This window comes from Galleria mellonella, unplaced genomic scaffold (genome assembly GCF_026898425.1).
Source record: "Galleria mellonella isolate WM207_F2 unplaced genomic scaffold, CSIRO_AGI_GalMel_v1 utg266, whole genome shotgun sequence".
NCBI classification, from domain to species: domain Eukaryota; kingdom Metazoa; phylum Arthropoda; class Insecta; order Lepidoptera; family Pyralidae; genus Galleria; species Galleria mellonella.
In genome coordinates, this window is record NW_026442061.1 from 1,019,688 (window position 1) to 1,047,226 (window position 27,539).

General features: G+C 33.3%; 1 protein-coding gene across 1 annotated transcript; it reads left to right on the forward strand.

Annotated features, from left to right (window-relative positions):
* The first annotated feature begins 1,824 nt into the window (after positions 1 to 1,824).
* Positions 1,825 to 25,119, forward strand: LOC113516239 (cyclin-dependent kinase 5 activator 1). The gene is made up of 2 exons (XM_031908923.2): positions 1,825 to 2,593; positions 20,393 to 25,119. The coding sequence occupies exons 1-2, from the start codon at positions 1,886 to 1,888 to the stop codon at positions 20,771 to 20,773; spliced, it is 1,089 nt and encodes a 362-aa protein (XP_031764783.2). The 5' UTR covers positions 1,825 to 1,885; the 3' UTR covers positions 20,774 to 25,119.
* Positions 25,120 to 27,539: the final 2,420 nt, after the last annotated feature.

Here is a 27,539-nt window from a genome sequence, read left to right on the forward strand (position 1 = left end):
TGTCTGTAAATAGGGAATATTTAAAAAAAAAATTATACGATTGGTTTTCATAAGAGTAATAGAAATAAAAGCAACACTTTTAGAATTTTTGTCTATCTGTCTGCATCTTTGTTCTTGTATAATTCAAAAACTATGGCAGTAAATTGAATGAGACGTTTTTTCTAAAGGTCGAATTTAAAATCGAGTGTATACCGGTAATTTATTTTGATATGCTTATCTAAGTAGAAGTAATCTATTTAAATCGATTCCTATCTTTAAAATTCACGCGTGTGAATCCATAATAACTTATTATAATATTATAATGTATTTCATATAGGAGCAATGGTCCTGTTGTTGTGATTAGCAAGGTTACCAGAACTCCATAGGGGGAACAGTTGAAGGTTGGCAACTTTAGGGTTGCAAGCGTCCCTTGACAGTGGAACATATATAAAATTATAAATAAAATAGAATAAAATATATATAAAAATGTTTTATCACAATTGCAACTGCGTGTGCTTTGTATGCTCATTTTGGCCTTGCAATAAGCTCGAAAGAAGTCATCTGCTTGGGTATTTCTGTTCCATTCGTTTTATTATGGCAGCTATGACTGTATGGTTGTGAAATTATGCGTTGTTATTCCTACTGGGTTCCGTATTTTCGAAATTTTAAACGAGGGTTTCGCGGGTGTCACAGTGTATTCTGTGATGTTTATGGTGTTATTCTATATATGGTGCTAACGACAATATAAACGAAGACAATATAAAGACAATATTTACATTATTGCAAAGATGACGCGTTGAGTTTTGCCCACTAGTTGAACTTGTATTACAAAAACGAAATCATTAGATTGTTAATATATTTTCCCACTGAATATTTATCTAGTCTAAGTTATATATATATATATATATATATATATATATATATATATATATATATATATATATATATATATATATATATATATATATATATATATATATATATACTACAAATATAAAACCTCAGAATGTTTAGTGTATGCATTTGTATGTAGGTACAGTTACTAGCATAGTATTATATTAAGTATGACGCGGTAATAGTCAATAATCAGTCTCGCATCCAGTCACCTTTTTACTCATGAACTTATATTTTTTTCGACTGTACTATTTTTTTTTTATTCATAATACTAAAACGATACAATTTTATTTGTGTGAAAATATCTGTACTATTAAACAATATATAACATTTTTTCATAGAATGTAAATTAAGATACCTAAATGTAAATTTTATTGAGATGAGAAGCGATGACAAGGGGGGAGGTGCTTTCAGTCTCTCGGCAACGGAAGCTTTTATGTTTGTGGTTTTTTTTTCTCAAAATTATATTCAGGTCAGTTCGCCCTCGACAATCAACCTACATTCGACGCAGAAAACTTTGACTGACAAATTGCTGAGTACCTACGACATAATAGGGGGTGGCTTGGCACGTGTTTTTTATATATGTCGCTGGTATAGCAGGAATCGTATGTAAATATTCCGTGTGCGAACCAAATACCGCATTATTATATAATATCTGCAAGTGCCCACAATTTGAACAGATCAAACAATGTCGAGCCTCGAATGTTGACATAATATTGACCGACAATCGTCCTCCGCAAATACGGCTAGAATCGGTGTCTAATCTACAAACGAAGTTGACCACGGCATTCCTTAATAGAAATTAATATACTGATCTGTTATTATTAACCGCTAAGGAGACAGGGGTTTGTTTACCGGTGCGGGCGGGGCTCGGCTGGAGTCAGGGCGGCGCGCGGCGGCCGTCAGCTGGGTGCGCGCGCCGCGGTCGATACGCTGGCACAGGGCGCAGGCGCGCGCGTATCGAGCCCACACGGGCCGCCGCCGCCGCCGCCGCTGCCCGCGACCGTGATGCATGCGGGCACCTAGCGGCTACACGCGCGCGGGCCTCATGGGCACCGTGCTGAGCTTCAGCCCGCGCGAGCGGCGCCCGCCCGCCGCCGCGCCGCCGCCGGACCGCGCCGCGCTCGCCTACTCCTACGAGCGGCTCAACAACGCCAAGAACAGGGAGAACCGCGACGTGCCGCGCGACGAGCGCCGAGCCACCCTCGATGACGCCGCCAAAATCATTTCCGAGAAGACCGCCCTCGAGAAGAATCTGAAAAAGCACTCGTTGTTTATCAATGCCCTCTCGTGGAAGCGGTTCTCGACGGCGAACAACAACAAGAAGAAGTTAGAATGCAAAAGCAAGAGCGTTGCGACGTTCCGGCCGCCGCTGACGGACAATGCACCGCTCGACAGGAACAAGAACTTGAGCGTGCAGGGTGCGGTGTATGCGCGGCCGACCGCTGTGCCCGCACCGCTGCCTCCGCCGCCTGCGGAAGTCGCGCGTACCAATGCGCTCAACAACAATGTGTGTTACACCGAGAAGCTGCCGACGACGGTGGTCGGGCCCGTAGTAGCACCCCGAAAGACGGTTATACAAGCGTCGACGTCGGAACTCCTCAAGTGCTTGGGCATGTTCCTGCACTCACGGTGTCACCGGCTGCGCGACTTCCAAGCGGGAGACGCCGTCATGTGGTTGCGGACTGTAGACAGATCGCTGCTCTTGCAGGGATGGCAGGTAAACAGCAAAATAATCATTTATTTACAGTTACAGTTGTGACCAAGTAGCGACCTCTATGGTAAACGTTGAAACTGGCACATCTTTTGTTTGGGTCTGTAACGATGCCCTCGGGACTGCAGTATTTGGCTGACATATTATTATAATGAACTTTTCATGTCATATTGCCTGCATCTAATATAATATCTACCTAAAAATAAAATAGAAGGTATTATGTAAGAAGTACCTAACTGAGTATGTGCAGTTTTGTGATAAAAGGAAATAATGCATAGGTCTTATTTCTTACGCTTACCTAACGCGGTCGCTCGAACAATAACTTTTTATCCTAGGACTTTGTTACCATCTTGGCGCCTTAACGGCTCCACTTAATCAAACCTAATGAAATTTAGTACGCACATAGCATTAGAATGGAGAAAGGCATAGGCTATATATCTCTGTCATACGAACGAAGTTGCGGGTATTATCATCATTATATTAGCCGTAAACTCTCCATTGCTGAACACAGGCCTCCCCCATAGACTGCCATAAAGAACGACCTCGAGCCACCTGTAACCATTGACTTCCTGCAAATTTCGGGCATATCTAGTCGTAGTGGTATTAACGTATATGGTGACTCATTTAATTCAAAATGCCAATTCTAATTTGTAGATTAATGAAAAAACCAGTGAAATGACCTCGTTTAATATTTATTTGTTATGTGCGTAGGTAGTACGCACACCACGTTTCTATGAGCACTTTCATTAAATATTACTATTATAGTCTATTTTTGTTGTGCACCATGTAATGTGTGGTTGTAGGCAACATACGAAATTAAATTTAATATATAGTTATAATTTAATGAACTTAATGAACTTAATGAATTAATGAATAGTGATTTGGAAGTAAGACAAATAACACAAAATTATAATTACCTGATAAATATTGCTCAGAGCCAATGGATACAGTACCGGATTTAACTTTATTTTTGTGAAAGTATATAATAGAGAACTAGTTGATTATAAGTGACTGATTTTTGTGTTTAGTACACATTATAAAAATGCTTTATTCTGTCTTAATATGAAATTAATAAAGGTAAATACAGTGTTTTCCTCATTCATGTGGAAACCTGATAAACCATTCTTATTTAATTATTTAATAATTTTAATATTATTGACAAAGTAACAGAAATGACAAATAATCGAAATGAACACAGACTGGTATATAGGTCAGATAAAGATTTAAGTCTCGTGAGAATAAACACAACGATTTTATTAAGGAAAGATATATTTAAAGAATAGAACAATAAGTAATTTAAAAATTGACTGACACTTAGAGAGAAGCGAATATTAGCCTACCACTACTCATTTGATCAGATGACTATGGACTTTCCTTTAAAAACTTCTTTCTCTTAGAGAACTTCTTTGACAAATTTCATAGGCTTGTCTTAGATTTTTCTATACTTGGGTCAGGTTTATGTTGTCATAGGCATCGTTGCTTCGCTTTTCAAAAAAATCAGATTCGAATTTTTTTTATACAACTTAGAATGGCAAACAGACTGACGGCCCACCTGATGGAAAGTGGTAACCATCGCCTATAGACATGAGCAGTACCATGGACATAACAGAGTATACTGTTTCGCCCATGAAACCCCCCATGCGTTACCATTCCTGAGGACTCAGGTGTACGCCATATCCCATCCTTCAAACCGAAACACAGCCATGCAAACACAACTGCTTCACGGTAGAAACACGAATGGGCCAGAGGTACCCAAGCAATCGACTTTTGTACAAAGTCTCCCTCTGGTGTTATAAATAATGACAAAGTTTATAAAATTTGCATGTAACATTGTCCAGTATATTACGTCAGAGGCCTTCATTATAAAGAAGTTCACCTAAAAACTCTCGATATGTTTGAGTCGAAGTAGTAGACAGTAGTTGTCAATTTCCAACTGTTATTAAGTCCACTATTAAATAAGTCTAGACACTGGTTAGAAGGGACATCGGTTCATGTCATTCAATAGGACAATATCATATTATTAATGTATCGATGCGATTCTGTTTCTCGATCTTGAACGTAAAACTATTGTGTTATCAAACAGCTTATATAAGACTTAAAGTATTGAATCTGTGTTTTCAGACCGTCTTTTATTTAAATTTCAACTGTATTTCAAATTAATTTGGCATTTCCCGTTTTGATTATAACAATTACAAAATAAGCTACATTATTAATCAATATTTTCTAGTCATCTCGTTTAACATGAACTTGACCTATGTGGTCTAGTTTTCGAATGTCAAGATTAACTATTTATAAGTAGTTAAATTTATACGAGCAATCGATCCAATTGTTAGATTTCCGATAAAGTTAAAATTAGCCTAATCGTCAAGTAATTAAGACTGAATTAAGGATTATTTTTCTTTGAATTTGTCTACTAATTAATTTGAAACATTAATACATTTCTTTTTAAATATTATCATCATCCTCGTATCAGCCGTTAACTGTACACAGCTGAGTATAACCTCTCTCATTAAGGAGGTTTTGCCATATTTGGCAGGCGAGTTGGCAACCACAGTTAGGCTTTGGTGATGTTTTAAGAGGAATGCTGCTGCCGATCCGTCGATCATTAAGTTCCCTTAGACATTTCTTCCTTCCGGGACAACACGGTAAAATGTTAACATTAAATACAAATTAATTAAGTAAATTAATAAAATAAACAAGTTAGAAGAAATAAACTAGATAGAAAAATTGACTAGATGAATTGAATAATGAAATTAAAATTTCATGACAACACTATGGGAGAATTCAGAGGAAGAACTTTTTGAGCAAAAAAGAAGGAAATTCAAAATTCGTCTCATTACATCGATTTTAAACCGTAAAAATGTTTTTTTTTTCAAACGACAAAGTTTACTTTTGCATTTACATATATATTTCGTGATAATTTAAACAGCCGATTTTCTTTTCGGTACAGCAAATTGGTCATTACGAAGTAAAACCTAATTAATGTGTCCTAAACTCAAATTTCCAACCCACCTGCCAAGCGTGTCAACTACTGCAAAATTTGGGAAGGCTGAAATAATAATAATAAGTAACAAACTCAAATTTAAAAATATGCATGTGTTTTTTTTTCACGTTTTAGGTCACTGATTTTTTCCTTATAAAATATATCTATATGTTATATAGTTGTTAAATGTCTTATATGTAGTTAGTCTAATAACCTTTAAATATTATAAATTCCTAAAGTATTTAATTGAATAAATATATTTCGTAATACTAACATGTCACGAAATGTTCATTGACTTGTGTCATGAACCAAATCGTCGAGCTAAGGCACCTTCGGGCCTTGAATTGCTTCGACTGTTATTTCAATTATTTCGTGACTCATTTCACTGTATTTCCAAGAGGAAATACTGGTAGAATGGGTTCTATTATTATATAACTATTTGTTAATTAGCTAATTTTTTCTTAACAAATTCTGTAAACATGATATCGCATGTTATCGTTGAATACCGTAGTGGAAAATTTAGTACCTACTTGTATTTCTTCTGTAATATAACCCGTCCTTTAAATATGATAGAATTTTCATCGTGCCTCCGATCAAAATGTTTTTAATTACTCCTCTCCACTCAAAGGTTGCCTGGAAGAGATCGCCTTTAGCGATAGAGTCGCCCATTGTTTTCTCACTGTGATCATTTCCTGTAATAGTTTGTATCCATAATAAGTTTACTGCTGTAATCTTTTGGAGGAAACAATAAAGAGTATCTATATATCTATCTATCTATCCTTCTTTCTTTTTTCAGTCTAAAAAAAGAAAAAAGATATTTTTCCATTTTTATGAAAAATTAAAAAATATAACCTATTACAACATTTTAAGACTAGTTATTACCCGCAACTTCGTCTGCGTGACCATTCATTGACCAGATTAAATAGCCTATGCCCTTTTCTGTCCCTCCGTGTACACAAAATTTCATAGTAATCGGTTAAGTCATTAAGAAGTTAAGAAATAACAAACAAATTGTCTTTCACACATTAATACTGTAACGTAAACTTTCCTAAAGTCTAATTTCAAATCTAAATTTCGCTTATATAGTCATAATTATAAACATTAGAATTAAAGGAAAATGTAATAAACGTTTCACGACTCTAGTCTTTATGGGGTATTCAGTGTTATTTCAGTTGTCAATGTGACCTAACATTCGACATACCATACAAAATCAGCCATAACCTATCTACTGCTGAATATAGACCTTTCCATATTGGGGAGGTTTTGGCATTAGTTGTAAGTTGGCAGGCGGGTTGGCAACCGCTGTTAGGTTTTGATGACATATCAAAAGGGACGTTACTGTCTATCCCTCGATTATAAGGTCTTAGACGATTCTTACTATGCCCATGGGAAAGGAAAGGGTGGCCCATTCTGTGTCGGGACTACACGATGACATGCCCACTAGGAAACACTAGGATCAATTTGATTTCATATCCAAGTTTACTATCATTGGGATTACAATCGAAAATTTAAGTTATTTCTCGATTTGCCCAGTGGTTGACTGGTAGAGAACACCGTTCAGTGTTAAGTATGCCAAATTTACATTAAATTTTACTGTGCATTAAAGTTTATATAAATAAATAAAATATTAAAAAAAAATTAGTCAATATTTGTTTGTACATGGAAAATATTTAAAAAGGGTAGTCAGCATAAGGAGTTTTAATAAGGGCATTAGAAACCAAAACAATTATTTTTAGAATCTTTGTCTGTCTGTCTGTTTCTTCCGGTACCAAACAAAAAATACTGCACGAATTTGAATGTGGCTTTCACAGTTTAAATCTAGAGTATACTTTACTTGATTTGATGCGCCATCTAGATGTGGTTACCTTCTAAAATCCATGCGTAGGAAGTTGCGGGCAAAAGGTTATTATAAATAAAAGGATTATTAATATATTAGTAATAGGATATTATAGTACACCGAACCATCGTGTTAGTAGGTAGTAAACGGCTCTACTTCATTCAATATAACCAAAAACTTACGTCAGCACAGAAAAATCGATACGCGCTGTGTCTACGTAGTTGCAAAGATCTTATGAATTGGGGCTGTTTTTTTAGAAGGAGATAGATATATCTTTACGGGGTTTGCGACCCCCTAATGTATGGCACGGTGTGGTAAAGGGTGCGTAGATATTTCACTATTTGTACAACAAATCGGAACTGGTGTTAAGAATTTGCTTTCAAATCGAACGGGGCTTAAATTTTAAATAGATTTTCTTTTATTCCTTCAGTAAAATTTCAGATACTATAGATATTGAATATTGTTTAATTTTGCTTTCAACCAACTTAAAAAAGCAGGAGGTTCTCAAATCTATGGTATATTGTTTTATGATTGTTTAATTGACTTTTTAACTCCGTCGGTTATAAATCGATTCGAATTTTTGTTATCAGAAAAGATTTATTTTCAGATTAGTTGCATTAAAATTTTATTAAAATCGATTCTGTTTTAAATTAAAAACATCGATTTTGCCACGATTGAAGTTCGTTTTTTGGTGGAACGTATTTACTAATATTGTAAATGTAGGAGAGTGAGTTCAAACAGTCGTAACGAAATATGATATACACGTAAATACTATTCATTAGGGCTAGAAAAAATCTTGGTTATACGGATGAAGTCGTGGGTAAAAACTAGTAAATAAAACAACTTAACAACAATTTGCTAATAATATTCGGTTAAATTTTTTTTGAGTTTATTCATTACAAACAATTTTTTCCCCTCTTTATTAATATTGTAAAGTTTAGATAAGTATGCATTTATAAGTTTAACGACTACTTGAATATTTAAATATTATATTTAGATTGTAGGTTATTTCACTGAAACTTTACGCTGAAGTACCAACTAAGTACATGACTCTATATCAGTGTTTTTCAAAGTGTGGGTCGCGACCACCTTAGCGTAGCCAAGTCATTATGGGGATCGCGAAAACTAACTTATTAAAAAAAAAAAAAACAAAATTATAAAGATAGATACTATTATACTTCATTCTGTATTTCACCGAAACCTAATTATGCAAATGCATAAACATGTTGAATGGATTGAAGTATTCAGTCTACAACTTCTTTGTAATATTATAAAATATATGAAAAATAAGTGAAGAGTCGGGGCTCGCTAAATATGTTTTTATGCTAGGGTTGTCGTGTCATGAAAAAGGTTGAAAAACACTGCTATATATCAATAGTTTAACTGTTTAACACCTCTGACATTTATCCTTGATGCAAGTAAGATCTTAACAAGATATTGTGGAAAAAATATAAAGTCATGCAACTTAAGTCTGCATGCATGCTTTCCTTGCAATGACATAATAGAATGCAACGTAGTTTAAAAATAATGTATGGAAATTATAAAACTATGTAAATATTTGAACAAATAACAGAGTCGCTAGTCTGTTGCGCGCTAAAGACCAATTTAAAAGGGATTAAGTTTTAGAAAAAAGAATTTATTATTTTATCTATTGTCTTATTTCGTATTTGTAACAGATAACTAACTAATTATTGCTATTATCTAATTACGTATCTAATTAATTTTATGATATAATTACCCATGTAATTCATGTTTAAATATTTGTTGTTCAGTCCTGCATTCGTATTGCAAATATCTAGTGAATAATGATAATAGGTAAATTCTGAACCGATTTTTAATCGATGATAAAAATAGTTTTTCAAATCGACGCATACCTTTGTAATTTTTTTATGTAGGTACGACCATGCATACATTTTAACAGAAATAAAATTAACAGATTTTTTTAATCATTATTTTTGAATCGATTAAGATTTTTTTGCTATTGAAGGGTCCTGCGGTTGGAAAGTGATGATGTGGTGTAAGATAGAGCTAATGGGATCAATTTTATTCTATCTAGAGTGTATGTGATTGAAAAAATATAAGCAGAGAGAGGGCTCCACTCTTAATGGTATGTACGATAAGAGGAGACCTAAAGCGTTTCGTGCGTATACATTTTCGTGAAATACCGTGTTTTTTTAATGAATGATAGTAACATGGTAACCGTGTCTACGCTATCGGCATATGTTGGCAAGGCATTAAGAGGACTGATTGGTAAGAATGAAAGGCAAGACAATTAGTCCATCGTGAAGAATTTCACAAGAAGAATTAATCACGACGGTTGCCAGGGTACCCCCGCATGTAGGTTGATCTGATAGGCCATATTGATAGCAATAAGGTTTAACTTAAATAAGACCCCAAAACGTAATTTAATAAGACCTCTGCTGTATCAAATCGCAGATCAAGTTTGTTACAGCCAATAAACACAAGTGTGCGCCAAGAATAAAAGTAAGAAAATCAACGAAACAAATAAATAATAAAAAGAATTACTAAAAATCCCTTTCTACCTTGAAGTCGCATGTTGGTGACGTATTAGTCTTATACTTTTAGGATATACTTAACTTAGTTAAGACTAACTCGATAAACTTTCAGAGTAATTCTATTAGATTACAGCGGAACTAACCTAATCTCTATGGAATCATACTTGTTTGTTGATTAAAGAAACATTTGTGTGTTATTTTTCCCTATTATTAAGCGACTTTCCGACTAAGGGAATTCGTCTGAATATATTTATGGCTGTATTATGCGATTATATGGCGCTAATTCTGAACAGATTTCTACAATTCTTTGAGCGAAGACTACGATTGATAGCAATGGAACAAACGATATTTCGTATATATACTTACTAGCTTTTATATACAGCTTCGTCCATATGCCTGGAATATATTTACTGACTGGGATAAAAAACCTATATCACTATTCATCCCATATAATACGTGTATACCAAATTTCATAGTGATTAAGCCATTAGGGCGCTATGAGGTAACAAACACACTTTTAAACAAACAACACACTCACTTTTACAATGATAATATTAATTAAAAATATAATATACAAAAAAGAAAAATTTGGGCAGATTTTGGCAAAGAGATTGTACTTAAACATTTCGTCTTAACAAACAGAATTTTTCTCTGCAAAGACCTAATTATAGCCATAATTGTGACAAAATAAATATGGAACCATCACGGGGAACATTATGGAACAATCATCAATATTATAACAGTGTTGGTATCAGCAGTATCGTGGACATAACAGAGTATACTGTATCGCCCATGACAGCCTTCATAGTGTGGCCATTCCTAAGGACTAAAATTATTATATCAATATGGTAAAAGGAATTATCAAAATAGGTATTTTCTTTTTTATATTATCTATCTCTCGGTATTATATTATCCATAAAATTTCTTTGTTTGACAATTGATGACATCCTATTTTTGGAAATAGCTTGATAAACAGATTTGGGTGAAAATTTGTGTTAAGCTTATTTAAATCTGAGAACAGTAGATACGGATTGTATGATATATATATATGTGTGTGTGTGTGTGTGTGTGTGTGTGTGTGTGCGTGTGTGTGTGTGTGTGCGTGTGTGTGTTTTGTGTTTTATATAATATATGTATATACAAAACACTTACAATGAAAGTTTGTTAAGATATTTAGATATTTTCTAGTATGATTAATACTAAAATTGGTAGTTACACAGAGGAATCATTAACATAGACTTGAAGCGAAATGAACTAACTTTTAGATTTCAAATAATAGACGTTTTTCTTACCTATTATCGCAATAATTTTTATTCAAAATAATTATACCAAGTACTTTATGTGGTATCATTGTAAATCGGATAGTTATCCGATTTGCAATGATACTACATAAAGTAGTAAAGACATAAAAAAAATATAGTACAAAAATAAAATAATAACGGATGAAAATAAAAAAAAAGAAATACTAAAATGACATCCTACATCTTATACAGTATCATGTATCTTGGACAGTATTATAGATATACCCGCTTTATTCACAATCACGCGGGAAAATTCACGCAAAACAGTACGTTTCCAGTTCATTGACCCTCGACGCAAAAATAGGGGTGTAAGCATTCACTATGCTATATATCTATGGCTATAGCTTCCGAATGAACGGACAGATTGCAATCTGCATTACATTAATTAAATAAGTTATTTCATTATTTGATTGAAACCTGTTCGGTCAATTAATCAATCATCAGAGATTTGTTAGTCCGTTCAGTTTGCTTCATTTTACTTGTTGTTGAACTGTTTATTCCCTTTATCCTGTTATTAAAAATCTATGTATTTATTTATTTACAACTTCAACGCCAGATGTAAGTCTACAGAATGTCAAATAGTTTGTCCTAACGTAATATAGACTGACATCTCAGGTCTCATATTAAAGCTAAAATGGTTTTATCTTATCGACTGTTGCTACTGGGTACAGAGGAATAACACCTGAGTCCTCAGGAATGGCAACGCATGGGGGGTATCATGGGCGAAACAGTATACTCTGTTATGTCCATGGTACTGCTCATGTCTATAGGCGACGGTTACCACTTTCCATCAGGTGGGCCGTCAGCTTGTTTGCCATTCTAAGTTGTATAAAAGAAAAAAGATACCTGACTGGTATGGCCGATCTTGCAATGGGTGGTCATCAATGTCCAGATGAATTCTTATCCACACAAACTCTCATAGAAAAAAGTCTTAGCTTTCGTAAAATAACGTAAAATATAAGCCGTAGGATTTTACTTTGCAATCTTTTATTGTCTAATTACTTTTATAACATCTCGTGCTCTGAAATAGTATATTCATATCAAAACATGTTTTTGTTTACGGTAAAATCAAATTAATACGCACTTTCATAACAAACTGTCAGGCATACTTAAGCTATTACTCAAACAACGACAAGCTATTTCCTTCTAGTTATAAACCTTTTATTGTTACGTTTTGTTGTCATGAAATAAGATTAATGCAAATGCCGTCAAGAAATGGAATTTAATGAACTGTAAATTGAAATAAAAGGCAAGATAGATAGAAGGCACTTACCTACCTAAGTAAAATCTTTGTTTGGCATAATACCTACGCAGTTTTAAGTTGAAACTGATGATAATATTTAAATTGAATATTTCAATTGATGTCTGAATAATTTAAAAATGATTAGGTATCGCTTATTTTGTTCTTTGGAGGGAATATAAAGCTAGCTTCCAACACCTACGTTAGTTTGTTGAAAAATATTGCAGCATAATAAAATTAGCCATCATAAAATTAGATGTTTTTTGAGAATTTTACGGAATCTTTTCTTAGCCGTTTCTCATTATGTAAAAATGCTTAAATGCTTGTCTGTGCGTATAAATACACATATAAATATTCTACTAATATTATATTATCTATTAATAGAATATTATAGAATTATATGTGTGTGTGTATGCGTGCGTGTGCGTGTGCGTGTGCATGCGCGTGCGAGCGTGCGTGCGTACGCGCGAGCGCGTTTGTGTGTGTGTGTGTGTGTGTGTGTGTGTGTGTGTGTGTGTGTGTGTGTGTGTGTGTTGGTGTGTGTGTGTGTGTGTGTGTGAGTGTATGTGTGAGTGTGTATGTGAAAGTTTATAAAGATAAGTGGATGAATGTTTGTTACTCTTTTACGCAAAAACTACTGAACGTATTTAAATAACATTAATTAATAAATATTAAAATTTAATTTAAAATTTATTTTCTTCGTCAATATTAATTTAATTACACATAAAATAACTAATTAGGTTTGATTATAATGGAATAAAATTTAAATAGTTAAAGATAAAAAAATTCCTTAAGATCACTGCCAGCTGGTAGGGAACCTAGGAGACTTGCTGCATTTCCACGCTGAATAGCTATGGAAATGCGTTGACCAAAGTATAGACCAGCCTTCTGGTCGCCAGAGGTTTCTACCAGCCGGCGTGAAATCTCTTTGAAAAGATTTGGTACACGTCTAGGTTATATCTTAACTTAGTACATAGAGAATTATTTTTGTATTGATTCCTGCGGGCGATCCAACGGGTACAGTTAGTTCGATATATGGGTACATGGATCTTGTTCCTATTTATTTTATTTAGAATCATCTGGGTGAAGGCTGTCCGTTATTGAGGTCAATTCTGAGGCACCATTCCCTAAACTATTATATAATATAATTGGATTGTTAAGCATAATTATTATAGCATGGACTATAGAGAATTAATGTAATGTAAAGCAGTTTTGCCTCCATTTTACTGATAGTTAGATTAATCGTTTTACTGTAATATCAAATTGAAATTATTATTTTAATTATTTAGCAATATTGGTGCTTCAAAATTGACTTCATCGTCATGCACGAAACAATTTGTTTTTGTCTTTTTTAACCAACATCAAAAGTAAGTGGTTCTGTTCTCAATTCATTTGTATTTTTTTATGTTTGTTACCTTATAGTATCTTTAGTCGTAAACCGATTTGGAAAATTCTTTTTTTATTTAACTAGTTTTGGCATAATTTATGTTGGTTTTTTTAGAACATATTTAGATGATATAATATTGTACTTTGTTCTCGGCTAATTTGCTGGTGTCCTCAAACAATTCGTCTTAAAAAGCATTTAGAAAAAGGAAGCTGAGACCCCAACCCTTTTATAAATATATACATAATAAATGTATATATATATATATATATATAAATATATATATATATATATATATATATATATATATATAATGTACTTTTTATTATATATTTATATTATACATAATATATTACTATTAAGTTACATACCTATGTGGTATGGTTGTGGTGGCGTCATGCATTCTTGATTAATCTTGTGAGTTACCATATTATAGATAGATGTATAATTTATTTGCATTACTTGTATGACATATATAGACATACACAGTAAAAAGAGATAAAAGAATACATATAAAAAAAAGCAAAATACAAAAAGGAGTAAATTTTTTTCCTTTCATATAGATACATAGAGGACTGGTCTTAACCATTATTTTGTTCATCTTATTGCTTAATCAAGCATTTATTGAACTGCTGAGATTCTTGCACTTTGCAGTTTTAAGGTTCAAAAATGTTGTTACTCGAAAGTCGTTGACACGTCCAGACTGTCTGGTCTCAAACATAGCAGTTAATGCAGTGGATATTTCATGTCTTTATTGTTTTTAGCAATTCTTATAATAATTTGCTGTAAAATGTCAATGGTATACATATTTATTTTATGCTACTAAAAATAACAAACATGCATACGGCCCACCACATGCCTGTAATATAAGTATAAACGTCGTCTATTTATAATTTTATTATATAAGTAAGATAAGAAAATATTAATTAAATCTAATAATTCCGATAATTCTGAGAAATTACAGAGCCCGGAATTTATAAATAGCGATTCAGTTTCAAGAAATCGAGAATTCAATTACTACACGAGTTTAAAGTTCATAAAGTCAAATCTGATCGATATGTTGAGGTCAATTTAAGTTAGTGACACCGCCTGCCACACACAATTGAACATTGTGTTCCACAGATAATTAAAATTATGTTAAACGAAAAAAAAATACTACAATTGTGGCCAGTTATTTTGATTTTAAAACTAAATTACTGAACAGATTTTGATAAAATTTCTATGTGACATATATCTAGATCTATCATTCCAGATAAAAAAGAATTATCTAAATCAATTAAGAACTGACTAACAGTTATAAGGTAGCAATCTTGACAAAAATACAACCGAATTGAAAACCTCCACTTTTTTGAAGTCGGTTGAAAAAAAAAGTATTTTTAATTAAAAAATTTAATTATTAATTTACTTGCTTCTTAAGTGTAAATGATAATTTAATTTTATAATGCATTTTTAATTTTTTTTTTTTACATTAAGTAACTACAGTTTTTCTTGTATATGAAAATTGGTAAGCGCACTATATGATGGTCTCCACTAAATGGATCTCGAATGAAAGTCTGTGGAAGACCATACGGCAGTCTATAGAGAAGCCCTATGTTTAACAGTATAGTGAGAGCAAATTGGGGGAAAGGGATTGTTAGTAATATGGTCTAACTGCCCCTTTGCTAGCTATACCCTATCAGGTCGACATTCATGCGGTACCTCTAGAAACCAACGTGATTAACAATTGTTATATTCGTCGTGATAGACAAGCTGACCTTTCATTTTTACATCATCACTCACAGGTATCCTGTTACTGCTGGAGTCAATATTTGATTATCAACCATTAAAAAAAAAGGTGAGAGTGAACAATTAACAGTTGATGATGATAGTAGTGATGGAATATAATTTATTAGAGATTCTGTCATACAGGTAATCACTCATGTAGCAAGATGACGTCTGCGACTCAAAGACGTCAGTTTTGTCAGACAAATTTTTCTTTATTCAACTTAGAATGGCAACAAGCTAACGGCCCACCTGATGGAAAGTGGTCAGACAAAATGACGTCAATTTTAAATAATATTACGCTTGGTGTCTGAAAATCGACGTCAATCTGACGAATAATTGCTACCTGGGCAGTTGTTATGAAACTTTGTATATTATTTCCTAGCGCATGTAGGTGTGAAGACGTGACCTTTTCTATAGAAAAGGTATATATATAACTCTAATTTTAACAACGTAATTACAAGCTTTTATTGACCAGTCAACTGTGATATTTTTTAATTAACCACATACTTACTTTACCAGAGGGAGACTTTGTACAAAAGTCGTTTGCTTGGATACCTCTGTCCCATTTGTGTTTCAACCGTAAAGCAGTTGTGTTTGCATGGCTGTGTTTCGGTTTGAAGGGTGGGATATGGCGTGAATTTACAGGGTACAGAGGAATAACACCTGAGTCCTCAGGAATGACAACGCACGGGGGTGTATCATGGGCGAAACAGTATACTCTGTTATGTTTAATAGTACTGCTCATGTCTATAGGCGACAGTTACTACTTCATTAGGTGGGCCGTCAGCTTGTTTGCCATTCTAAGTTGTATAAAAAAAATACAGTTCGTAAAATACTCTTGTAATAGTGTAATACCCATGATAATTAGAATAAAGAATTTGTGTTTTTGGTTTGAGTGATAAAGTACCGTGTAAATAACTAAATTATTGCTATTTAAAACAGTCATAAAATAAGGAATTTATCATCATATCAGCCGTTATCAGTCCACTGCTGAAGATAGGCCTCCCTGATAGATTACCATAAGGAACGGTCCTCAGCTACCTGCATTCACTGACACTCTGTAATACGTTTGAGTTCGTCACTTCATTTACTTGTATTTGTCCTACATTTCATTTTTCCGTGCGGGGTTGTCAATCCAGAACTTTTCTTTTTTTTTTTTTACAACACAGGGGGCAAACGAGCATGCGGCTCACCTGATGGTAAGTGATCTTAATTAAATTCTTCTCTTAATTAAATTAATTAGTCAAAAAATTTAATTTTCGATAGTATTTTTTGTTTTCTATATATAAACGTATCAGTACTGAAGAACTTTTCTAAATGGACCCGTGTTTGATATTCTGGGTTATATTCCAGATCTTTGTTGCTTGGTTTCCCATAATACAGGGTAAGCAATTGGTGCGAATGTGTGATACTTAATATTATTATTGGAAGCATTAAATTTTTTTTATCATTTTTGCACCTACGTTTCTATTATCTATGCCTCTAGAAGGGTCTGGTCTGTTCAAGAATACTGTGATTGATTGTAACTTGGTAGCTATATTTTTTTTCTTTTTACAAATACAAAGTTTGTGATAGTCATTTTATCTATTCATATTTTTTTTTGTAAACTAACTTATATTTGAAAAAAAAAGGAACAGCTGTGTTTCTTGTCTATTCTTCTCAGTCAGTAATTTCATTTCAAAACTGCATGGTGGTTTCATAAAAAAAATACTTTTAAAAAATGCTTATTATTAAGTTTACTTCAATAAAAATTATTTATTATTATTATAATGAAAATATTCAGTTCCACTTCCTCCTAAGGGTTCCTAACGATTTCGATTCCATTTGTATACATTATATCATTCTGATGATGATTGCGGTAAGTAAATAATTACACAACTGTAGGTACAAATAGGTAACATTATAAATAATAGAGCTATGAGGAAAAGATACACAAGTTATTTTTAAGACGATCAATAAATAGGAGATACCGCTGGAGGGTGCTTCAATCACAGACAAATTACATCAAACAGTTTTTTTTTTTACGAGATGAATATAGTAATCAGGGGGAAAGGGATTGTTAGCAATGGAGTTTGACAGCCCCATTGTTGGCAATATGCCCTATAAGGTCGACCTCCACGTGGTTCCCCCTGGATACCATCGTGAACAATTCTTATTGAATTCGTCACGATGGGCTAAATGATCTGCTTCATCCTCACCTATCATCCTTCACTGGTGCCCCGCCGGTGTATACCGATAGCGCGGATAGGGTTACCATTCCATTATCACCCATAAAAAAAGATATATATATATATATATAGTAATCATGCCTCCCTTTACCACTATCGGTACATGCTGGCGGGGTAGCTGTGAGGGATGATATCTGAGAATAAGTGAGAGAATATATACAATAATAAGATCAGTTGGCCGATTGTGATGAATTCAATAGGAATTAACCAAAACGCTTTTAAGGGGGATCGCGTGGATGTCGATCTAACTATATTGTTAATAACGGAACTGCGTGTCTCCATAAAACAATCCCCTCACAGATGATATGAATATCCTATATTGCGATAGCTCAGGTAGGTATCAATCAATAAAATCTTTTGTAGTAATATTTATAGACGTTAGTGTGTAGTAACATAATATAAATAGTATGTAATCATGTATATTAATACCATATACTGTTACTACTCGTGTGAGGGAGGTGCCCTCTAGTTTAAAGACTGTACAATTTATATAACGTATGTATGCAATGTACACAAATCGTATGACTGCCTACTTTTATTTTCGAATATAAATTTAATTCACATGAAAAGGTTTACTGAAAGAAGTCTCTTATTAAAGATAAGATCGCCTTTATAGATTACATTTAAAATTAATTATTTCTTTCATAAATGTTAAAGAATAAAGAATGAAATGTAACAAATTATAATCATTTTTTTCTATAAAAAAAAGACACTTTAATTGCTTTAATCGTCATAAAATTTATATGGAACGATGACAGGAATAATTAATTTTAACGAATGCCAGAAAAAAAGAATTATCTATTCAGATTTGGGAAAGATACAGCGTAAAAAGTGAAAGATGCACAAATTAAACGGAATCTCCTTCTTTTTGAAGTTACTCGAAACCTATAATATATTCTTTATTGCACTTGTAAATTACATGTATATTACATTTATAAATGTTGTGAGCAAGGGTGGACTTATCTCTGACAGAGATCTCTTCCAGTCAACCCGATACAGTTAGAAAGCACGTCCTTAGCAGCTGAAGTGCTACAACTATACCTATATTGGGGGGAAAGGGATTGTTAGTAATGGAGACTGAGAATCCCATTGCTAGCAATATGCCCAACCAGGTCGACCTCCTCGCGGTTCTCCCTGGATACTATCATGGTTAATTTCTGATGAATTTATCATGATGGGCTAACTGACCTGTTTTCATTCTCATCCATCACCCTTCACTGGTGCTCCGCCAGCGTAACCCGTTAGCGCAGGCGGGGTTACCATAGCATTTTCACCCATAAAAAAAACTATACCTATACAACTAAACTTACTTACATGTGATATAATGACCAGAATGAGAACTTTTCGATAAACAAAGCAATCATTGAAAATATTATTGTCAAATGGCGAAGATATTGCATACCTATACCTTACTTCACCAATTGCGATTCAGTTTTGTTGATTCTTTTTACAATTTACTCCTGTGAAAGTATTATACGTATGTTATCTGTGACTATTTTTGTTAACACTGAACACAGTTTTTTTTTTTTTAAATCTTAGATTATTTGAAGTAGATTTAAACTGCAAATGCGAAGGGTCAAGTCAATGCGACATAGGTATAAGATTCAACCCCACCGCATTGCACCATCGCCTATTAAAGTTCATTCCCCTAAGCGAGGGTGTCTGTCTGTCTGTGCGCTATCACCGCTGTACGCATTTTAATGGATTGACTGTGACTGTATACCAAATACTATGGGTATTGAATGAAACTAGATAGGTAGATATAGAAGATGTCAAATTTCCATTTAAGAATGCTATAAATATACTAGTATGTCTATATCAATAAAATCCAGATATATAAATAATGACTTATGACGGATGTAAAAGTGAGTTGGTTTTATTTTTAATTTTGGCTAAACCAATCGTCATAAAATTTGATATATTACATATATCGATTGGCCGGGGTAGCAAGTACTTTTTATCACGGCCAATCGATATATCCCGGTTACATAGACAAAGTCATAGGAAAAAAGTAGTTAGTTGCATAATTCGAATTTTAGATCCAATTTTTTTATACCACAAAGGTGGCAAACAAACATACGCCACGTTTGATGTTAAACAGTCAATATAGCCTATGGATACCTGCAACACTAGCGATGTTTTGAGCGCTTTGCCAACCCTGAAAAAAACTTAATACACCCTTTTCGAAGAACCAATTACTGCAGTCTCTAGAGAAAACCTTGGCTCATTCCACAGCCTGAGCTTTTGGCAGTTATTCAGTTCAACTGTTAATGCATTTCTTTCATACAATTTAGAATAGCTAGTAAGTCTTATTAGGTTTAGACGGTATAGTAGTAACCGTTAGCTATAGATGGATGTAAACATCAAAGAAAGAAGAAGAAATAATTTTATAGTCTTTAGAAAAAATAATATACGGGACGTCACAGTGTATTCTGTAACATCTTTTATATTTATATCTATAGGCGAGGGTTACTACTTTATATATGAATATAAAAATACTTATATAATTTGTAAAATTAAATAAATTAATTTCAATTATTGTCTCACTCCAGGACGTGGCCTTCATAAACCCAGCGAACGTGGTGTTCGTCTACATGCTGGTCCGGGAGCTGGTGGACGGCGAGCGCATCGCGCGCCCTCAAGACCTCCAGGCTGTTGTTCTGACCTGCCTCTACCTCTCCTACTCATACATGGGCAACGAGATCTCATATCCTCTAAAACCTTTCTTAGTCGAGGACTCTAAAGACAAATTCTGGGACCGATGTCTGCTGATCGTCGACCGATTATCCTTCAATATGCTCAGGATCAACTCCGAGCCAGGTTTCTTCACTGAAGTGTTCACGGAGTTAAAGGCATGCGGCACGGTGGAGAGTCCCCCGCCGGCGCCTCCTCACCCCGCTCCCGCGCCCCCTCACGCCCTCACCGCCGCCTGACATACAGAGGTGGCTGTGCTGAGGTTAGCACTTACCGATCGCCCCAGCCGGGTGTGATGTCGGCTCTTCAATACTCAAAGTCTTGGTCAGTCGTCCTCTATTTAGGAAAATGTTAACGTACGTGATGCGCGTGGTGTACATTCCCATGCTTCAGTCAACAAAAAAAGAGCCCTATACACGTTTTATTTTTTAATTGGGCTACATATTTTATAAGTTTTTTTTTCTGTTCTAAGGATATTAGTGTTTGATATTATTAATAATTAAGTTTTATTTCATAGGAGTAATGTGACAAAAAAAAAGTGCTTTGTCAGTAGATGCCTAGGTCATATAAATGGGTGAAATTTTAATAAAGTCCTTGAGTCATGATATTATGGTAACGAGTGAATATTTTTGTAATGAATCTCATTCACATTACAAATTCGTGATTTTCATTTAATACAAGTTAATTTTATATAATTACATAAGGTATAGGTTTACACAATTTAATTAGATACTTATTAAATTTTATTTGTAATTCTAATTCAATTTTACGGTCGCCAATTACGTCGAGTATTCACTAAGTGCATTCCTGTGTGAACAAACGAGCGATTTTATTACATTACAGAGGAATCAGTCAACATGTAAGATGCTCATATAACATGTTATTAATTATTTTACATATTTACCTAGATACAATATAAAATTAGGTAAATTTGTTATATGAAATACAAAGTAAGACAGAGCATGTTAAAAGCTTACTCGAACATGTCTATCACAATACGTTACAAGCAACTTACAGATCAAATAAAAATAAATATATTTTTTCACACATTTTTGGGGGTGTTATTCATTAATGTTGTTGGTGCCAGTAATGTGAGTATGGTATTGTATTATTCGTGAGTAAGCATGAGCAATTTTTAACATTGCTCTCTGTGATTCTAAGTGAATTTCATGTTATTTTCATTAACGGTATCAAGGTGGATAATAAAAAGTTAATAGAATTGTTTTTTTAATGTTTAGTTTTGTCTAGTCATCGTAGAGTGGTAAAGCCTCCCTCTTCATTATTATAGACATTACTTTCTTATTATGTAAGAATCATGTGTGTCTTTATTTAGTTGTTAAATATGCTCGGTTTCCCTCCATTTGTTAATTTTTTTAACTGCATAATAATGCCGTATAAATCCACCTTTATACTCAACAGTCTTCGTTGAGTTGTTAAGATCTTGGAACGTATTGTACTTACTTATCATCATTATTATATCAGCCTATATCTGTCCACTGCTGATCATAAATGATAAGAGGGTGGGGGAGTTTGATAGTTGTTTGGGTTAGTTAAGGTTTTGATAGTTGTTGCCACGCTTGGCAGATGGGTTGACAACTGCAGCTTTGGTGATGTTGAGAGGGGCGCTGCTGCCTATCCGTCGACCTTTAAGTTCCCTTAGTAACCTCTTACGACACCCACAGGAAAGGAAGGGGTGGCCCATTCTATGCCGGGACGACATGGCAACCTACAGATGTGGGATAAAAAGTAGGTATTCATGGGCACGGCATAGATAGTCACTATTGATGTATGCAAATAGAGCTTCGATTAAGTAAACGGTAATGATTGTAGTTGTACTTCCCAAGGATTAGATATCATATGATTCTGCTGTGTATTTGTAAAGATATTACTTGCTCAAAAAATTCAATTACACACTCATCTATGACCTAATTGACGATTGACCAAAACTTTATAAAAAAAAAAATGTTATATACCTAATAGGGAGGCGAGTACAAGTACCAATAAAAGGCAAAATAGTTCTGCGATCACGACGTAAATCAGACGTCTTCGTTATTATTAGATAGAAAGTGATTAATTGGAAAAAAAAACCATTTGAATTAAAAAGAAAATAATTGTACTTAATAGATTTCAGACGACAGTCATCCATAGACAAAGTTATATAGCATAATTCGATATCTAAAATTTTTAGCCAAATTGGCTGAGAATATAACTCGATACCTCTCGCCGTTTGTGGTTGAGTTGACATGGCTTAGATAAAGTGCAACATTTACACCGTGGTATGGGCATACCACGTTAAATTAGTTAATGGTGCACTTTTGTGTTTGTAGGTAATTGTCTGGTAATGTTACTTTCTTACATTGCTGTCAGTGGTATATTAGTCCAATAGTACAGCGGTTAGTTGGTAAGTTAAGAATTTCTTAAAAATGTAGTGAAATGAACGTATTGCCATATAGTTAGATGATATTAGTAAAAATCTGGCAGGCAGGCGGGAGGATGCAATAAAACAAAATGATCAGCTATATTTACTCTGGTAAAACCTTCAATGAAGTGTACGTATTTTAGTGTGAAGACTCGAGGTGGGCTAAAAGCGCAGGATAATTTAATTCGAGGCAATGAAGAACTTATTAAATAACAAATAGGTCAAATTTTGCGAATGATTAAGCGTTTTGTACAGTAATGTCGAATAAAATAATACCTACATTTTAAGTCTATAGCATAGTTTAGAAAAATGGATTGCAGGCACTCGGTCTGTCGGGAACCATACAAAATCAATGGCCTTAGAATATTACAAACACTATAAAATTCAGTACTTATTTCAAGATAAAATTTATAATTATTGTGACTTTAAAAACCTTGTAGTAGTCAAATATTAAATTTGTAGTTTGTCAATATTTCACTTTTTCATGCTAAGGATTTGATTAGATACTAAATTTGAAAAATCAAATTTAGGTAATCTTATTTTCAAATAGCTAATTGAAACAACATTGCCATTAATTTATACAATTGTCAATTTATATCAGCTGCCTGTGACAATAGATTTACCTGCATTGTAATACAAAAACCAAGATAAAAAGACTACAAATATGTATTTACTTAATCACTAATAAATTACTTAAATGTAGAAGTTGCGTGGAAATAATTATACATGAAAACGGATATCAGTAAAAAATCGTACTGTTGAAAAAAAAAAGTTTTTATTATAGTAGGAATATTTGCCCATTATGAAAAATAGGATAAATTCTAGAGGACGCGAGTTATCTGGTGACTTCATTACGGAACTTTATTAAAGTACCTCTATGTTCCTAGGGAACGTAGTTTTTCTTTTAAAAGTCTCATGCCACTTAATGCAAGAATGTTATTTTGATGTAATGTTATATGTATTTTTAATATGTATAAATCACACCTGCCAACCATAATTTTGTAATATGTACTTATTTTAGTGTTTGCTCTATTTAATTTACAATTACTACTCTGATGGCGCTGAAAATCAGCAATCCCGCTAAAATTATAAATGTGAAAATTTGTAAAGATATTTGCATGTTTGACTTGATCGCATTTAAAAGGCTGAATGGATTTAAATGTAATTTGATACACTGGTAGAGCATATCCTAAAAATAGGGTATTGTTATCCTTATTCATGCGGGTATAGGCACGGGATACAGTTACTTTAAATCTATGAAAAACCCGTATCATGATATGCGTTCACACTAATCTCCGAAACCGCTCAATCAAGTTTATTGATATTTTGTAAATGTATTGATTGTTTCAACTTGAAAGATGGGCAGTTTCATTCACATAAGAAAAATGGACCTTGTAGGTGGTAGGGGGCAACACAACGTTTGCTAAGTCAGCTAGCCTACTATAAAATATTGTCTAGGCACCGTACCGAGTGCCTCTGTGCGTGGAGTTATTTAGTCAAGTGTGTGTCATGAGGGTGGTAAATTGTAAGTATCTATAATATAAAGAAATCTCATTAAACTGTTCCAAGTCATTAATGATTAGGTGAAAGTAGATGTCTGTGATGTATTGTACATTAGAATTTGTGTTTGTGATATATGTTCTGTTTTATATTTATTGATATTATTATTATTTTTTTCTGTGAAATGTTGTAATATTTATAGGTATAAATTTAAATGTGGTTAGAGTCACTATGGCAATAATTTCACTTCTTATAAGTTGATTTAGTTGATATTATATATATACACGATGTTGATGCCGTCTGTATCGAATACCTGCCAAGTAAGGATTGTACCTAACATTAATCGTGTTATTTGTGAATAATTCAATTATATAAGTGATTATTTTTCAATTTAAACCATAAAGTTTATTTTTTAAAATATTTTTTATTAAAAAATAATGTTTCGATTTTACATTCCTGTTACGTACTAAGTCGATATGTGGTGTAGGTATATGTAAGTACAAACTGTACCTACATCGATATTCTGTGTGTGAATGTGCATAACATTAACAAAGGTATTGCCGGTCAGATACCTAACTCTAACATTATCCATGTAACTCACGTTTGTTAATTAATCTATTGTAAATATACCCAATTATTAAAAAAAAAAAACTTTCGTATATATAAGTCTGTAGTTTTATTTATCAAAATACCTATTTTATGATACTTAAAATGGCAAAAAAGCTGATGGGTCACCTGATGGAAAGAGGTAAACGTCGCCGTGCATATCACATAATATACTGCAACGTCTATGGTATACCTCATGCATTGCTTTTCTCGAGGATTACAGTGTTATGCCTTCGTACCCTGCCATTTCATTGCCATATCTCAGCCATCAATGGTCGGTTTTAAACACAGCCATCTGCTTCAATCTACACAGATTTGCATGGGTACCTCTATATCATTTAAAAATTGTATGTATATACGATTATTACATTAATAACAAGAGGTAATGACGGTATTTCATTTGTCAATTTAGATTGATTATCGAATGTCATTAAAACCAATATATACTATAAGGATTATAGCACATAATATCTAGTAATGACGATAACAGCATAAGGGGTAAGTACTTATCGTGAATTTAGTTCTGTAATTTAACAATATTTATTACATTTAAACTGTTACCTTTAAACTGAGTAAGCATCTATTGACTTTTATCATTAAGTTAAAAATTAAAGATTGGCTTTACCTTTCATCAGGAGTAGCTGTAATTTATTTTTTACTCAAGTTAATAGAGAAATTAAAAGGTATTAATAATTCCATAAATAAGGACAACTAAATTTAATTTTATTAGTCAAATTAGTAATGAAATTAAATTATCTGATCATTAGAAATTGTTAAAAGAAAAATTGGATAGTTTTGTTGGACAATTTTTCCAATTTTTCTTTGTACAAAATTTTTATTAGGACTTCAATGAATATTTTAAAAATAAAAATTAGTGGATTTTGTCCAGCTATTCTTAATAATATATTTAGTGATTAATTTTTATTTATAAAGATCTAAGATATCTAAATATAAACGTTACAAAATATGTTTTTTATAAATTATCTATAGTCGAACTATTTATCTTTTTCGAATTGTGTAGATAAATCTTTAGTACCACTTTAGTACGTTATACTAAGTTTATGGTTGTATCCAAGATTGCACTTAATTGCCTGAAATTAAAAATTTCATGAGATTAGATAAGATTCTTAATTTAGTTTTGTTGTTTATAGTTTCAAAATGTATCCAGACATTTGAGTATAGACTAAGAACTTATAAGTCCTTTTACTACGGTCTTGAAGTAGTGTCTAGTCTAGTAGAAGAACTGTCAAAGTCAAAGCTGTCAATGTGGCAGTTGTCATAATTTAGCGCTTTTTAAACTTCACTCTTTTTTCGACAATTCTTTGCAAACTATAGCTATTAGTATTGAAGTTAATAATTCTTGGTATTCAGTTGCCAGTATTTACTGTCCTACCAATAGTACACCTAGTTTTACTAAAGCCAAATTTAAGTTCTTTTTGGAGTCTCTTCCTAAACCCACTATCATATCTGGAGATTTAAATGCACATCATACTATGTGGGGTTGTACCTCCACTAATACAAGAGGTAAAGACATTCTTGATTGTTTAGATGAATGTAATTTGGTACTATTAAATGATAAGCAAGTTACTACTGTTGGCTCTCATATTTGGAGACCCAATGGCCTTGATTTAACTATGGTATCCCCATCCATATCATTAAAATGCGAGTGGTCGGTTCATGATGATCCGTTAGGAAGTTATCACCTGCCGACTTTTACTAAAATAAACACAAAGAACTCTTCATCAACTCCGTCAGGTGAACAACATGCTCCTATAGATGAAGTTAATAAACTTTTGTTAAATCGTATAAACCTACGTCTCGTTAATTGGGATCTTTATTCTGAAACTGTTAATCGATTACTTTTGGATTTCGAGTATGATGTCAATGAACCCTTAAACAATTACAATAGGTTCTGTAAAATTATTTTGACAGCTGTGGAACGTTCCGTTCCACGTAGGAACTTATCAAATAGCGGTGCAAATACTTCAAAGAGGCACAAACATATTGCAGTACCTTGGTGGAATAACAGGTGTGCGACAGCTGTCAATGATAGTAAAGCGGCTTACCTTAGGTTTAAACAAAATCCAACTCTCGATAATTACATAAATTTTAAAAGAGTTCAAGCTGTTAAAAAGTTAGTAATTAAGCAAGTAAGACAACAGGGGTGGCAGGAATTTTGTTCCAAATTTAATAGATTAACACCAATTTCCACTGTTTGGCAAAATATGAGAAAACTAAATTCAAAACATCGTCAAAATCATTTTAAAGATATATCATGGGTCAATGATTTTTTACGCAAATATACTCCTGATTTTGTACACTCACCTTTTGATGACAAACAGTTTAATTCTGTTAATTCATGCCCAAAATTTCTCACTGACCCATTCTCAATTGATGAAATATCCAGTGCAGTAAAATCTAGAAAAGATACAGCTAGTGGCCTTGATCGCTTAACATACAATATGTTTCGATTGCTGAAT